Raw genomic sequence first — 16171 nt, 5'->3', positions numbered from 1 at the left:
AAATCTACCACTCAAAAAATTGAAAATAAAAACAGCCCAGATTGAACTTTCAGCTTGAGGCCTTTTATTTAGCGTATAATTGTGGGTCTATTTGAATTACATGCAGTTCTTTGTTCCACTTTTCAGATGCAACTAAGCAAACTCTGTAACATGTAGAGTTGCCACTTTCAGTGTGCCAAAATAAGGTGAAAAACACCAATTTAAACACCAGTTCAAGGACTTTAATTCACACATGACAGCTTGACATTAAAACATGTGGATAAGAATTAGTTTAACAAGACCCTAATTATTTAGTTATTTACTGTATAAATATTTGTTATTTATTATGCATTTATTTGGAGTTTATTTGGATTACTTTTACTAAGTATATAGAGTATATAGTCTAGATGGAAATGTTATAAATATGCCCTAATAATTACACTTACGTCAATCATTCATTTTAAATAATTTATCTATTTATTTTTACCCGTCTAATAATGTCTTGGTAATAATTATCTGTTTCACAAAATAGCCAAATGTGTGACAATGTAGAATGGAATAGGCTATCATATTAAGCTAATTGAAATCATAAATAGGATGTCAGCAGGGACGTCATCTCCCGCATGAGATTGTACTGAAATGCAGTTTACCGTCACTGACAGACCCGCGGATCATTCACAATTACAACCTTGTGAAGAGACTGTTGTCTTTCACACAAGCTCAACATTAAAATACATCACCGGTGATCACCGACATTAGAGAAACACTGAAGAGCGATCACGCGCAGTCGCGCATCACACTGAAATGTGTTAAAAACTCACGCAGGGAATCATTATTTACACAGAGAAGATTCATGCAGAAATTAAAAACATACAACCATTGAATGAATAGAAAGAGAGATGCGCTTGCAAAACTGAACATTATTGTCTATTCATTTTTCTATTAGCCTATATTTCGGGATCGACAGGGAACGTCTCAAAGGTCGACAACTGCTTTAAATGGTATTTAAAAAAAGAAGGTATAACGGAATACTTTTTAGAATTCAAATTTACCATCTAAAAAAGTAAGAAGTGTATTATTTGTGCACTCAACTGAAACTTAACTGATTTCCTCTTTATCAGAAGAGCAAAATTATATTTTGAAAAAGGGAAAAAAGCAAATTTGACGTTCAGTCATTACACCGGTAATGATATAAAAAGAAAAACAAATTAATCATACCTTAAACGAGTCAACAATTTCCGCATCAAGTCCCTCAAGATCATTAAAAGCGGATTGAGTATTTTTCAGCGTCAGGTCAGCAGTCATCGTGCCTTCATTATAAGATCTGACGAACTTGAAGTCACTCGTGCGCGAGCCCGTGGTCAGGTATGCGTCATAATTGTAAGCGCTGCGGAGAGTTCCCGCGCCCTCCACCTCTGCGTAATTTGGAGGGAGATAAGCGCTGGGAATGGCTACAGCTCCATCAAACAACAGTCTGGGCTTTCTCCTTCGACAAAACCTCACGGCCAGGATGATGATGATGAAGGTCAGGAAGAAAGTGGAAACGGACACCAGCGCGATGATCAGATAAAAAGTGAGTTTGGAGCTGCTCTCGTCATGAGACATGTCTTTCAGTTCTGGAACTTCAGCCAAGTTATCTGATATAAGTAAAAATAATGCGCACGTGTAAGAGAGGGAGGGCTGTCCGTTATCTCTCACTGAGACAATAAGGTTTTGTTTCATGCTGTCAGATTCAGAAAGGTCTCGCTGTGTCCTGATTTCTCCACTGTGGACACCGATAGTGAAAAGTCCCGGATCACTCGCTTTAATAATGTGATAGGAGAGCCACGCGTTCTGTCCAGAATCCGCGTCCACGGCGATCACCTTGGACACCAGGGAGCCCGCCTGAGTAGCTTTGGGTACCATCTCGGTCATGAAGGAGTTTCCATCCAGAGAGGGGTATAATATCTGAGGGGTGTTGTCATTCTCATCCGTTATCAAGACACTCACGGTGACGTTACTACTCAGAGGAGGAGAACCGTTATCTCTGGCTAACACCAGCACTTTAAAACTCTTTATCTGTTCATAATCAAATGACGTCACTGCATTAATGACCCCGGTATCTCCGTTAATTGATAAAAAGGAGGAAACAGGTGCGCCATTGACATCAGAAGGTAACAGAGAATAAACTACAGTTCCATTCTGTCTCCAGTCCGGATCTGTAGCTGATACTGAACAAATAGAGGAACCCGGTTTGTTATTTTCCTGCACGCGAGCTCTGTAATTCTGCTCTTCAAATACAGGTGGATTATCATTCACGTCAGCTACAGTAAAGTGAACATTCTTTATCGAAGACAAAGGGGGAGAGCCTTTATCAGTAGCAGTAATTGTGATATTATAATCAGACACTAACTCGCGGTCTAATTCACCTGTGGTCACTAGAGAATAGTAATTTTTGATTGAAGGAACGAGTTTAAATGGGATATTTTGATGAATGGAGCAGCGCACCTGTCCGTTATTCTCAGAGTCTCTGTCCTGCACATTAATGATGCCAACCTCTGTACCGGGTGACGCATTCTCGGGAACGGGACTATTCAGAGATTTAATTATTATAATGGGGGCGTTATCATTCACATCAACAACATCTAATAATACAATAGATCGTCCTGCCAGCCCTTGACCATCTTTAGCTTGAACTGGCAGTTCGATAGAGTTTTTCTCCTCATAATCAATATTCCCAACTACTTTAATTTCTCCAGACTTCACATCAAGGAAAAATAACTGTCTAAAGTTTTCAGACAAATGGCCAAATGCATATGTCACCTCTCCGTTTTGTCCCTCGTCAGCATCAGTAGCGCTCACTGTAACCACTACAGTATCTACAGGAGAATTTTCAGGCAGACTGACTTTATAGACGGCCTGACTAAAGACTGGAGCATTATCATTAGCATCCAGCACAGTGACGTGTATGGCTACAGTACCTGATCTCGGTGGAGTCCCACCGTCAACCGCAGTAAGAATTAAAGTCACCTCTTTCTGCTGCTCACGATTCAACTCTTTATTCAGCACGAGCTCTCCATATTTTCCTCCATTTGCCGCTGAAAGGACACTTAGCAGAAAATGTTCATTATTTTGTAATGTGTATGACTGCACTGAATTTACACCAATATCCGCATCGTGGGCCTCATCTAACAAGTAACGAGATCCTTTGACCGATGATTCCCTTATTTCGAATTTAATAACAGTTTCTGTAAACTGCGGTGAATTATCATTTATGTCTTCAATAGTGAGAATGATACGGAACAGCTCCAATGGATTTTCCAGCACGAGCTCCTGTTTTATAACGCACGGAGCCTTCTTCTCACATATATCTTCTCTGTCTATCCTATCCGCTACAATAAGATCACCTGAATGTAGATTAATATCGCAGTATCGTTTTCTGTTACCTTCAGTGTCAATGCGAGCCTTACGAGACGACAGTCCGTTTACATCGAGCCCAAGATCTTTAGCTATATTTCCAATCGCATATCCTCGCTTCATCTCCTCCGGAATGGAATAGCTCACATCTCCATTTGCGGTGTGCGCCATGATCATGAAGAACAAAAAGCCACACATTCTTTCATTTACCAAAAAGCTTTGGAAATCCATTTGGGATGATGCAAATTAAAACAAAATGCAACAGAAACTGTAAATACAGCGAAAATCGATAACATTACACTAAGTCCGAGGATCAGTGAATGGTTCACGTTGTCTACGAGACAAGCTGGTTGTGCAAATACATCACCAACAGGGTGGAGACAAGTAATATGTTAAAGATGATGATGGTACAGGTGAACAGCGACACTACGAGTTCAAGTAAAAAACTGCACGACATTTAAGGCACTCACAGGAACTATGAATGAACCACGACATAATTTAATCTATTACACATGAGTGAGAAAACGTGTGTTCTAAATAATTTCAATGAAAACCATCACTATATGCTGTGAGATAAAATACAAACCTTAATGAACTCTACTTGTTTAAAAGCATTATTGACAACGTCATAAAAATTAATTAGGCTAAACAACATTTCCGACCCAAAAGAAAAATTCACCTACGCCTACGCCAAAGTTCACTGGAATCAGAAACTAAAACAAGGATAAAGAAATAACTAAGAACAAATGTGTACACGAAAAAAAAGGAAAATAATAAGTTTAACACTTTAATGACATTTCATGAAGCTTTCTATGAATACAGTATCTCAGCCTTTAAACAAATACCTTAAAACATTCGGCAAAAAAATCTCAAACGGATAAATAAATGGGCTAACGCAATAACATCGTCAATCAGTTTGTCACTGCAGCAGTGGCTTCAGTGGAAACATCCGCTGAAAACACCCAATAGGTGTATAATGTGTAGGAGATTACGAAGAAAATGAAATGCGCCTTAATTTGTGTTATCTTAATATATGATAATCAGACCAGAATCAAATGGAAGTCATTGACGGTGCAAAAAGATAAAGCAACAGGTGATGGCAGAAAAACAAAACAGGAAAAATGGCGATAAAGAATTAAACCAAACCCATACAAAACAACTAACTCGACACAGAAAGGCAAACTATTTTTGAGACAATAAAATATAATGAATCCTTTAGCTCAAGACAGGGTTCAGTGTTTAAAACCGTGTAAAAATATACACAAAAAACTTCAGAGATACAGTACCTCAAGGATGATACAAGCCGATTCATATTTCTGTAGACCTCAACTTGTATCCTCAACTGTTTTTTTTAACTAAGAAGTCTTTTATAACGGCGATATTTTTTATTATGACAGGCAGACAAGGAAAATTGTACTTTAAAAAAATCAAGTTTAAAATGTTTAGTATTTCAAGATAGTACAACAATACTGCAAAACATAAAAATATAATTGACTTTACCTGAAGACAATCACTTATGTCAGCATCAAGCCCCTTAAGGTCATCCACAGCGAAATTAGTCTTTTTCAGCGTCAGGTCAGCATTCAGTGTACCCTCATTATAAGATCTGACGAACTTGAAGTCACTCGTGCGCGAGCCCGTGGTCAGGTATGCGTCATAATTGTAAGTGCTGCGGAGAGTTCCTGCGCCCTCCACCTCTGCGTAATTTGGAGGGAGATACGCGCTGGGAATGGCTACAGCTCCATCAAACAACAGTCTGGGCTTTCTCCTGCGACAAAACCTCACGGCCAGAATGATGATGATGAAGGTCAGGAAGAAAGTGGAAACGGACACCAGCGCGATGATCAGATAAAAAGTGAGTTTGGAGCTGCTCTCGTCATGAGACATGTCTTTCAGTTCTGGAACTTCAGCCAAGTTATCTGATATAAGTAAATATAATGCGCACGTGGCAGAGAGGGGGGGCTGTCCGTTATCTCTCACTGAGACAATGAGGTTCTGTTTCATACTGTCAGATTCAGAAAGGTCTCGCTGTGTCCTTATTTCTCCACTGTGGACACCAATAGTGAAAATTCCCGGATCACTCGCTTTAATAATGTGATAGGTGAGCCACGCGTTCTGTCCAGAATCCGCGTCCACAGCGATCACCTTGGACACCAGAGAGCCCGCCTGAGCAGCTTTGGGTACCATCTCGGTCATGAAGGAGTTTCCATCCAGAGACGGGTATAATATCTGAGGGGTGTTGTCATTCTCATCCGTTATCAAGACACTCACGGTCACGTTACTGCTCAGAGGAGGAGAACCGTTATCTCTGGCTAACACCAGCACTTTAAAACTTTTCAACTGCTCATAATCAAACGACCTCACGGCATGAATGACCCCGGTATCTCCGTTAATGGATAAGGAGGAAACTGCTGAACCTTTCACATCAGAAGGTAACAGAGAGTAAACTACAGTGCCATTCTGTCTCCAGTCCGGATCTGTGGCTGATACTGAACAAATAGAGGAACCCGGTTTATTATTTTCCTGTACGTGAGCTCTGTAATTCTGCTCTTCAAATACAGGTGGATTATCATTCACGTCAGCAACAGTGAAGTAAATATTCTTAGTGGAAGATAAAGGCGGAGAGCCCTCATCTGTAGCAGTAATCGTGATATTATAATCAGACAATAACTCGCGGTCTAATTCACCTGTGGTCACTAGAGAATAATAATTTTTGATTGAAGGAACGAGTTTAAATGGGACGTTTTGCTGAATGGAGCAGCGCACCTGTCCGTTATTCTCAGAGTCTCTGTCCTGAACATTAATGATGCCAACCTCTGTACCGGGTGACGCATTCTCGGGAACGGGACTATTCAGAGATTTAATTATTATTATAGGAGTGTTATCATTCACATCTGTTATTTGTATGATCACTCTAGTGCCCGAAGAAAGTCCAGAGCCATCCTTGCCCTCAATAAGCAGTTCATATTTTACCTCCTCTTCAAAATCAACAGGTCCTTTCACTTTAATCTCCCCACTTTTTTGATCTATATTAAATAATTCTGTCGCAATTCCAGACATACGGCTAAATTCGTAAATCACTTTGCCGTTTTGTCCCTCGTCAGCATCAGTAGCGCTCACTGTAACCACTACAGTATCTACAGGAGAATTTTCAGGCAGACTGACTTTATAGACGGCCTGACTAAAGACTGGAGCATTATCATTAGCATCCAGCACAGTGACGTGTATGACTACAGTACCTGATCTCGGTGGAGTCCCACCGTCAACCGCAGTAAGAATTAAAGTCACCTCTTTCTGCTGCTCACGATCCAACTCTTTATTCATCACGAGCTCTCCATATTTTCTTCCATTTTCACGAGTAACTACGTTTAAAAGAAAGTGATTATTATTTTGCAATATATATGACTGCACTGAATTCACGCCGATATCCGCATCATGGGCCTCATCTAATAAGTAACGAGAACCTTTGTCTGCTGATTCTCTAATTTCTAATTTGATCACATTCTGTTTAAATAATGGTGAATTATCGTTGATGTCTTGAATATTGAGAATGAAACGATGCAGCTCTAAAGGATTTTCCAGCACGAGCTCCTGTTTTATAACGCACGAAGCTTTCTTTTCACAAATATCCTCTCTGTCGATCCTCTCCGTTACGGTTAGATCTCCAGTATTCAGATTAATGCCACAAAACCGCATTCCGTTAACTTCAATATCCATGCGAGCCTTACGAGATGACAGTCTGCTCACATCAAGCCCGAGATCTTTGGCTATATTTCCAATTACAGATCCGCGCTTCATCTCCTCTGGAAAAGAATAGCTCACGTCTCCATTAGCAGTACCCAACACAAGCAAGAAAAACACGAAGCTAAACATTTGGACAGAAACGCTGAAGCTTGTCATATCCATTCAGAAATAATTTGAATTGTATCTAATTAAAAATAAAATCGGCATTAATGAAAAAATGTATGATTGAGTCTAAAGAATTAGACAAAGGACAGTTCACCAGTGAATCCGCCACCACTGAAAATTTCCTTCAATAGAAAGAGCAGCAATATCATGACATCAGAGCAGGGTGGAGAGAAGGATATGTAAATGAAAATATTTTTACTGGTGAACAGCGACACTATGAGTCAAATTGGAAAAACTGCAATTTTCAAAAAACTGAACTGACTTACTGCAGAGATTGGACTGAACAGGGAAGACTGGTACATAATAACTTTACAATATTAGGCCCGAGACTAAACTCATAATTTTGTTTAAAACAAGTACAAACACAGTATGTTAACCGTCCCTATGAAAGTCAGCGCCTCCATGCAAATGTATAGGCTAAATTCAAAATCAGTACCGGAAAGAAGGGGTGGGGTTAGGGGTGGGGCTTCGGTGTGGAATTTTTGTAATATTAATATGTTCTTGTACAATTCACATCGTATGAAATCATACGAATTAGCTACCTCATAAAATGGTTACGAATTCCAGTGAGATCAGGCTGGAAAGATGCACTGCATCTACAGTATCATGGACAGTAACCGGAAAAACCTGCTTTATTTATCCAGGGGCACGTACAAGCTCAAACCGGTGCGCAACGTTTTGCTACGGTTTCAGGCTTGAACGACGCGTTTCCTGGAAACAGTGTTAATTATTGTAACCTTGTTTTGTTTGTTACATTGTGCATAGTTATTTTCAGCAGTTTATTTACGTTTGTGTTTTATATGTAGGCTATTAATAAAATATTATATAAAACATTGCTTAAATGTTTTTTAACTTGCAGATAAAACAGCTAAATAATACATGAAAGGGGAAATATTCATCATCTAAATCAGGTAGTTTTAACGGACACTTTGGCACAATTCAACTTTCTAATACATCACTTTCCATAAACGAATAATAACAAAAAACAAATAAGTCTTAAACCATTTCTTCAGTAATATTAATTTGTGTATTTATCCAAACGAAAAATGGAAAAGAAAAACATGTAAAAATTGTGTGGTTTCAAGGACAAGGAAAGAAAACAACAGGTGAGGAGACCGCGGTCGGGAGCGTTGTAAGAGCTCATTACTAATTTACATTTGGAGAACGTATATTTTAAAATAATTAGCACATAAAAAAACATAATAGAAGAGATTTCCATAGGTTGTTTTTAATAATACAATGGAATGCATATAAGTGCAACACATCTACATGAGAGACATCCATCAATAGGCAGAATGCAGAAAAAAGAACAACCAAGTATAAGCATTTTTTAATAATATGTGCGCAAGTGTAGGGATGGGCTAGCAATGCATTTCTGGGGTAATCTTTATTTGTAACTACATTTCTTGACAATAATATCACTGTTAGGCGAGTTCTTCGAGCTGCCCGACGTCTCCTTTGTGAAGGCATTGCAAATGCTGAGAAAACCCATACTAAGGTTAGCTAGGTAGCGTTACTGAAGGTCTCTCGTAACTTTTAAGATGCGCTTGTTATTACATCAAATGGCAAATCTCTGGCCCACACTCCAGTACGGTGCGGATATGCACCTCAAACGTGCCACCCGCCATCAAAAAGTAAAAGAAGAAGAATTACGTCACATGATCATGTCACTATGGTGGACGACGTCCGGATCGCATTCATACTGCTCCCATTCAGGCAAAACAGTACGTTCCCTTTTAGCCCTCGTTAAGTAAGTACTTACTGAAATTAAGTACCTACTCGGTGAGTATCCGATTTCGGACGCAGCCAGGGTTTGAGATACGTTTTCTCTTGTTTGGTGGGTGTGTAAAGAATGTCAGCCCAATCAGCAGCAACATGTACAGGTATATAACCCACGCGGTTTTAAAGAGACTGCTCGCACAATGGGCCCAAGTCGTTTACAAATGTGTCCGCTGCAGCTCGGTATACGCAACAATTGAAGATATTAGAAGACAGGTGTTTTGTAGTATTAAACACGTATTTATACCGATTTCATCAGGCTCCGAAAATTCTTCAAAAAGAACACAAATAATGGCCTTCTCAGTTGCAACTCTTGCGTCATCACAACAGGGTGTTCAACCGCACCACCGTTTCCATTTAAAAAAAGTTTTGCAACTTTTTGTGGGGGCTGAACGCAGCCCAGGTGTTTTTAAAGCTACTGTGCAAATTCAACATGTAAACACAGATTTAAGTGCATGCATACGTTTAAGTTAAAAACAAAACCAGGACCTCGTGCATACAATTGTTTTCACATAATTTCACAGCCAGAAATTATGACACTTAAATGAATCATTAATCATACCTGAAGCGAATCGCTCATGTCAGCATCAAGTCCCTCGAGATCATCCACAGCAGACTGAGGTTTTTTCAGCGTCAGGTCAGCAGTCAGTGTACCCTCATTATAAGATCTGACGAACTTGAAGTCACTCGTGCGCGAGCCCGTGGTCAGGTATGCGTCATAATTGTAAGTGCTGCGGAGAGTTCCCGCGCCCTCCACCTCTGCGTAATTTGGAGGGAGATACGCGCTGGGAATGGCTACAGCTCCATCAAACAACAGTCTGGGCTTTCTCCTGCGACAAAACCTCACTGCCAGTATGATGATGATGAAGGTCAGGAAGAAAGTGGAAACGGACACCAGCGCGATGATCAGATAAAAAGTGAGTTTGGTGCTGCTCTCGTCATGAGACATGTCTTTCAGTTCTGGAACTTCAGCCAAGTTATCTGATACAAGTAAATACATTGCGCACGTGGCAGAGAGGGAGGGCTGTCCGTTATCTCTCACTGAGACAATAAGGTTCTGTTTCATGCTGTCAGATTCAGAAAGGTCTCGCTGTGTCCTGATTTCTCCGCTGTGAACACCGATAGTTAAAAGTCCCGGATCACTCGCTTTAATAATGTGATAGGTGAGCCACGCGTTCTGACCAGAATCCGCGTCCACGGCGATTACTTTGGACACCAGAGAGCCCGCCAGCGCAGCTTTGGGTACCATCTCGGTCATGAAGGAGTTTCCATCAGGGGAGGGGTATAATATCTGAGGGGCGTTGTCATTCTCATCCGTTATGAAGACACTAACGGTCACGTTACTGCTCAGAGGAGGAGAACCGTTATCTCTGGCTAACACCAGCAATTTAAAACTCTTTAACTGTTCATAATCAAATGACCTCACGGAATGAATGACACCGGTGTCTCCGTTAATGGATAAAAAGGAGGAAACCGGTGCGTCATTGACATCAGAAGACAACAGAGAATAAACTACAGTGCCATTCTGTCTCCAGTCCGTGTCTTTTGCGGTGACTGATAAAACAGAAGAACCAGGTTTATTGTTTTCTGCTACGTGAGCACTATATAGCTGTTTTTCAAATATAGGTGCGTTGTCATTTACATCAGCCACACTCAAGTGAAATGTTTTGGACGAAAAGAGCGGAGGAGCGCCTCCATCTGTGGCAGTCAAAGATATGTTGTACTCTGCCTGTCTCTCGCGATCCAGCTCGGTTGTAGTAACCAATGCAAAGTGATTTTTGACAGATGGGACTAATTTTAACGGTACCTGTTGTTCTATGGAGCATTTAATATCACCGTTGGACGTAGAGTCTTTGTCTTGAACATATATTATGCCAATTTCTGACCCAGAAGGCAGGTTCTCGCGAACAGGTGTGTTCAAGGATTTAATAATAATTACCGGAGCGTTGTCATTTACATCCACAACGTTAATAAGAACTGTACATGACGTTGCTTGGCCGGCTCCATCTTTAGCTCTGATGCGGAGCTCAAATGAGGAAGACTCTTCGAAATCTATGTCCCCTTTAACTTTTATCTCACCCGTTTTTTGGTCAATAGTAAATAGATTTTCAGAGTCGATGGAAAGGTAACTAAACTCATACGTCACTTCCCCATTCGGGCCCTCGTCTGCATCACTGGCACTGACTCTAAATACTACGGTTTCAACAGGGACGTTTTCATGAAGACTCACCTCATACACTGGCTGCGTAAACACTGGAACATTGTCATTTGCATCTAAAACGCGGATGTTCACGACCACTGAGCCAGTCCGCTGTGGAGAGCCTCCGTCATATGCAGTTAAAATCAGAGATAAGCGGTCCTGCTTCTCCCTGTCGAGCTCATTTTCCAATACAATTTCTGGGAGTCTACCACGATCCGCGCCTTTAGGAGACAGAATAAAATGTTCATTGTTTGACAGAGTGTAGCTGTGCACGCTGTTAGTACCTAAATCCGGGTCATATGCTTCGTCTAAAGAAAAGCGAGCTCCTTTTATCGCCGACTCACGAATTTCTATATCAATAGCTTCATTTTTGAATTTCGGAGCGTTGTCGTTTATGTCCTGAATTTCTAAAGTCACCCGATGTAGTTCTAAAGGGTTCTCAAGAAAAAAATCAAAATGAATGGCGCACGATTGTTTTTGACCACACAAAGCCTCCCGATCAATCCTCTCATTTACAACAAGCTCTCCTGTTTGATGGTTTATGTCGCAGTATCGTTTAGTGCCTTCAAAATCCACACGAGGTTTGCGAGACGACAGAGTTTTCGTGTCCATTCCTAAATCTTGAGCAATTTTTCCGAGTGTAGATCCTCGTCGCCTCTCCTCCGAGATGGAATAGCGGAGATCTCCGAGACAAAGATGAAAACTGAGGACGGCCATGAACACAAAGCATTTCATTTTAATTCTATGAGTAGGCCTCTCCATCACTCGCTTCTAAAAATTGCACTCTATTGTTAGAAATAATAATAATAATCTTTTGTTTTTGAGATAGTAATTAAACACGATCTTACTCTGGTCTTGCAGCACTCACCTACACGAAAAGGACATTAACGTAACGCTATGACCTGACTCTGCATGCACTTGAAAAAATGGAAAACGTAGGAGTGTCTACACACACTTATCCATTGTTGATAAAGAGCGACACTTCGTGTTCTGTTGTAAAATTGCATCCACGTCCTTTTCAGTGCTTTTCTCGAGACACAACAAGAAAGGCTCACTTAAATCTGTCGAACAGCATTCCCTAAATTTAACCAATTCACCACAGATTTTGAGAGAGAATTCTCAAATTACATAATTTTAATCTACAGTTTTATGATTTATGTAGCGCTCTAAAATGATTAGTGTTTCGTGTAATAATTCATTTTGCCCTGTTATAACCTACAGCGGAGCTTTCAGCACAGCGGACAGCGACTGTCTGAGTGTTGGTCTGAGACACAATGAACTCACTTTTTGCAACATTGGACGTTAGCACACTCTAATCTATGCTGTTTAAAACATTTATTAAAATGGAAAAGTAGAGTCACATTATATAAAATCGATATGATTATTAAGAACTTTTCTTGACTGCTGCTTTACTGCTGTAGGTCGATTATGCTTTTTAAATAGGTGGTCTACACCAAGTTATCAGCGCAGGAACTTCAAACAATTTCTTTTTAACAGTCTGATACGCGCAGATTCGGAGGAGATTTTTACCAACTGCACCAACTGTTTAAGTTGTTAAAAAGTTAAAAAAAATAAGTATACTCTTAAAAGGTGCTTAAAAGGTTCTTCGCAGCAATGCCATATAATAACTATTTTTGGTTCCACAAAAACATTCAGTCAAATGTTATTCAAAGAACCAAGTCTTTCTTGCCTTTTTATAATCGGAAGAACCTTTTTTCGCCACAGAGAACCTTTTGTGAAACAAAAAAGTTATTTGAAGGTTAAATGTTCTTTAGGACATAGTGAAGCACCTTTTTTTAAGAGTGTACATTGATAACGATGCTTTAAAGAAACATGCGAGTACCATTTACGTGAGATCAACGTACCTAAATATGGCGTTAGAAATTGGACAAAACTACGTGAGCGTTACACAGCGCGCAATCAGATTACAGCTGCGCGAGCACATTGAAAACGCTCGCGCGTAAAATGTGAACCTGTAGATATAGCAAATCTCTAACTTGAACACGAAAACCAAGATTGTGCACGTAAATCAACTCTTGCGAGAGAAAATAACAAACCCCCGAATCAATGCAGATCGCTCGCGCACAGTATTGATTACACGCGCAAGTGCTACTCGCTACGCTAACACTGCGATTTTGTGATAACAAATGCAATTGGACCTGCTCTTTTCTGGAACTCCCGTTGTGATTGGCTGTTGCTGCCGCCCTCAAGTCGATGACAGAACAGAAGACATGGCAGAGAATTGGGAAAAATTGGATCTAAGGAATTCCCATTAAGTAATATTTTATATGTTGGCCCAAATGCAGGAAAACGAATGAGTGCAGTAAGGAGAGAGGATCATCCGATCCGTCTCTCTCTCTCTCTCTCTCTGAGAGACAGAGAGAGAGAGACAGAGAGAGAGAGAGAGAGAGAGCGAGAGAGAGAGAAAGAGAGATGAAGCAGCGGCACCCGGTGAGTCTGTTTGGAAGTGCATATTCCTCTCAAACACCTCATCCCACATCTTTGGAGGAATACAGGATAGCTGCATTCGATCTACACAGCAGTACAGAAATTGAAACATAGATGCATAAACAACATAAATTCCTGTAAAGCTGCTTTGAAACAATGAAAGATTGTGAAAAGCGCTATATAAATAAAACTGAATTGAATTGAACTGAATAAATATTACATATACATACACAATACATTTAGGTTTAACATAATTTTTAATTATCAGAAACAGATAGAGGGAGTTATACAACATCTATTGATACACAAATCGTAATTTCTTAAAATAGAATTCGGTATTCAAAGTTTTACAGGGAAATCATCACTGTTGGGTGGGTCATTTTCTCTTACAACACAACATGTTTACATGTAAACTATGTTTACAAGACCCTGAAGGCAGAGGAAATCCTTATTATCGCTATCTATCTGCATATTCTTTATATTTGATCCCTGTTTACCAGTGACTGTATGATTTCAATCCTTTTACACTAAGGAGGATGGAGAGTCTCATACACAACTATTACAAAAGAGACAAACATTCAGTGCTCAAGTCAACATGGTACATTTAAATAATTGGTGTCAAATGTCAATACTTATTATTTTGTCTCCTGTTAACATGTATATTTTTGTAGCTTCTTGAGGAAATTACTAAATGAAATGAAAGTTTTTTTTTTCAAGAAAACAACAAGAACTTAAGATGGTCCAGTCAAAAGGTTAACCTGAATTTTTAATCTACCATATCATGTTGCTTTAAGCATAACTGAATGTCTGTATGTTTTGTAATAGTTGTTGGACAATGCTGGACAGAGGTCAAATATGCAGAAGATGCTGAAAAAGCAAAGACTGTGCAGGACCTGGAGGATTTTTCTTAAGATCAGTGGACAGTTTAATGACTCGGAACAAACAAGAAACCTTTAAACAACTATCATAAATCATAAATCCTGTCATTGACTGTCCTGGTGATATTATAAAAAATCTGATGAATATTCACTTCTGAACTTGCTTACTTTTATACATTTAACGGGTTTATGGACTACATGTACATGGGTAGATGACAAATAAATGTGTCGTGTGACAGCAAGGATTTAGAAAGGAAAACAAACAATGAAGATAAATATCTCTTATGCTATTTTATAAAATAAATATTAATAATATTAAATAATATAGTATTTTTAACAGTTTGTTTTACAAACGTTTTGCTATGTCACATAGGACACATTTACGGTATAGTTGTCAACTACTCAAATATCTGCTATGTAAATAAACTTGTTCAGGGCAATACTAAATGAAAAACAAACCTTAATTTTCAAAATTCCTCTTTGGTTTCTTTAATTGTCATATATAGATTCTGCAAAGTGTATGCTAAACTTTTGACCATATGGCAAATTTACAAGTTTCTAGCCAGAAACAAGCAAGCAGACATAAGAAAATGACCAAAACAGTTAAATAAACCCAACAACAGTGTCCACAACAGAACCTGGAGCTACGATACAAGTGCTCTTAACTCTAATAAAATCAATAAACAAATACAACCAAAATCATGACAGAGAAGGTCCACATAGCAGAAAACACATTATGACACATTCCACAAAACAAAACAAAACATTTTGTCGCCTTAGATTTCTAAGGTTCCATCTGACATTTTTGTCAAAACTGAGTTATTCACATATCTTATTCGGTTACAACTTATTCCAAGGCGTCAATTTGCCTTAGAAAGCAACACACTCATGATCATCAAGATATTAAAATACCATGCACCATAAACTTCAACTCTGCAGTGAATGACAATATAAAAAGGTAAAGTTAGCAGGCTCTTCCATATGCTTCTCAACCCTGCCCTACAGCACCCAACCACTACACTACACATTTTGAATGAAATACTCTCATGTGAACTGAGCGTGTCCAATATAGGAAACATCCTAAATGTGCAGTGTTGGGGGACTCGAGGAACAAAATTCTAGAAGTACACGAGGATAAATTAGGCAAATATACAATCAATAATATATAACAATATTTTATACAAAACAGGCAATCAAATGTGAAACTTCTAAAGTTCAAAACTTCTGACCACCACTCATACCATTATAAAGAAACAAAAGATTTAACTAAACACAATTAAATTGCAATTAAACCCAAAGTACAAAGCAATGCCATATGGTCCCAAAAGAACAGTACACAATTGCAGACCATTTGTGCACAGTGACAGAAAACCCTAAGAAAGAGCTTATACAGGGTCAGTGAACCTTGCGTCTCACTATAGGGATGGGCAGACACAGTGATTAAAATAAAATCAAGACATAGCTGAACTTTCTGACATAATGGAAAGGTCTGGGAAGGTTTTATCATAAAATTAAACACATAGACAACACATTGAGTCTCTGCCAAACAATACATATGGCGCAAGTATGAAAATGGGTAAAC

At 39.3% G+C, this 16171-nt stretch overlaps 3 protein-coding genes across 3 annotated transcripts in view; all 3 read right to left on the bottom strand.

Annotated features, from left to right (window-relative positions):
• Positions 1-7397, bottom strand: part of LOC130563561 (protocadherin gamma-A11-like) — a 173129-nt gene extending 165732 nt beyond the window's left edge. The window contains exon 1 of the mRNA XM_057349200.1: positions 4876-7397. Coding sequence (XP_057205183.1) covers positions 4876-7281 — 2406 coding nt within the window. The 5' untranslated portion in view covers positions 7282-7397. The remainder of the gene's footprint in view (positions 1-4875) is intronic.
• On the bottom strand, positions 487-3857 carry LOC130563567 (protocadherin beta-15-like). The gene has a single exon (XM_057349211.1). The coding sequence runs from the start codon at positions 3604-3606 to the stop codon at positions 1192-1194; it is 2415 nt and encodes an 804-aa protein (XP_057205194.1). The 5' UTR covers positions 3607-3857; the 3' UTR covers positions 487-1191.
• Positions 7398-9619: 2222 nt separating the features above from the next.
• Positions 9620-11980, bottom strand: LOC130563534 (protocadherin gamma-A11-like). Its single transcript, XM_057349115.1, has one exon. The coding sequence runs from the start codon at positions 11978-11980 to the stop codon at positions 9620-9622; it is 2361 nt and encodes a 786-aa protein (XP_057205098.1).
• Between the last annotated feature and the right edge of the window lie 4191 nt (positions 11981-16171).

This window comes from Triplophysa rosa, linkage group LG13 (genome assembly GCF_024868665.1).
Source record: "Triplophysa rosa linkage group LG13, Trosa_1v2, whole genome shotgun sequence".
Lineage (NCBI taxonomy): Eukaryota > Metazoa > Chordata > Actinopteri > Cypriniformes > Nemacheilidae > Triplophysa > Triplophysa rosa.
This window is presented reverse-complemented; position numbering and strand designations above follow the sequence as displayed.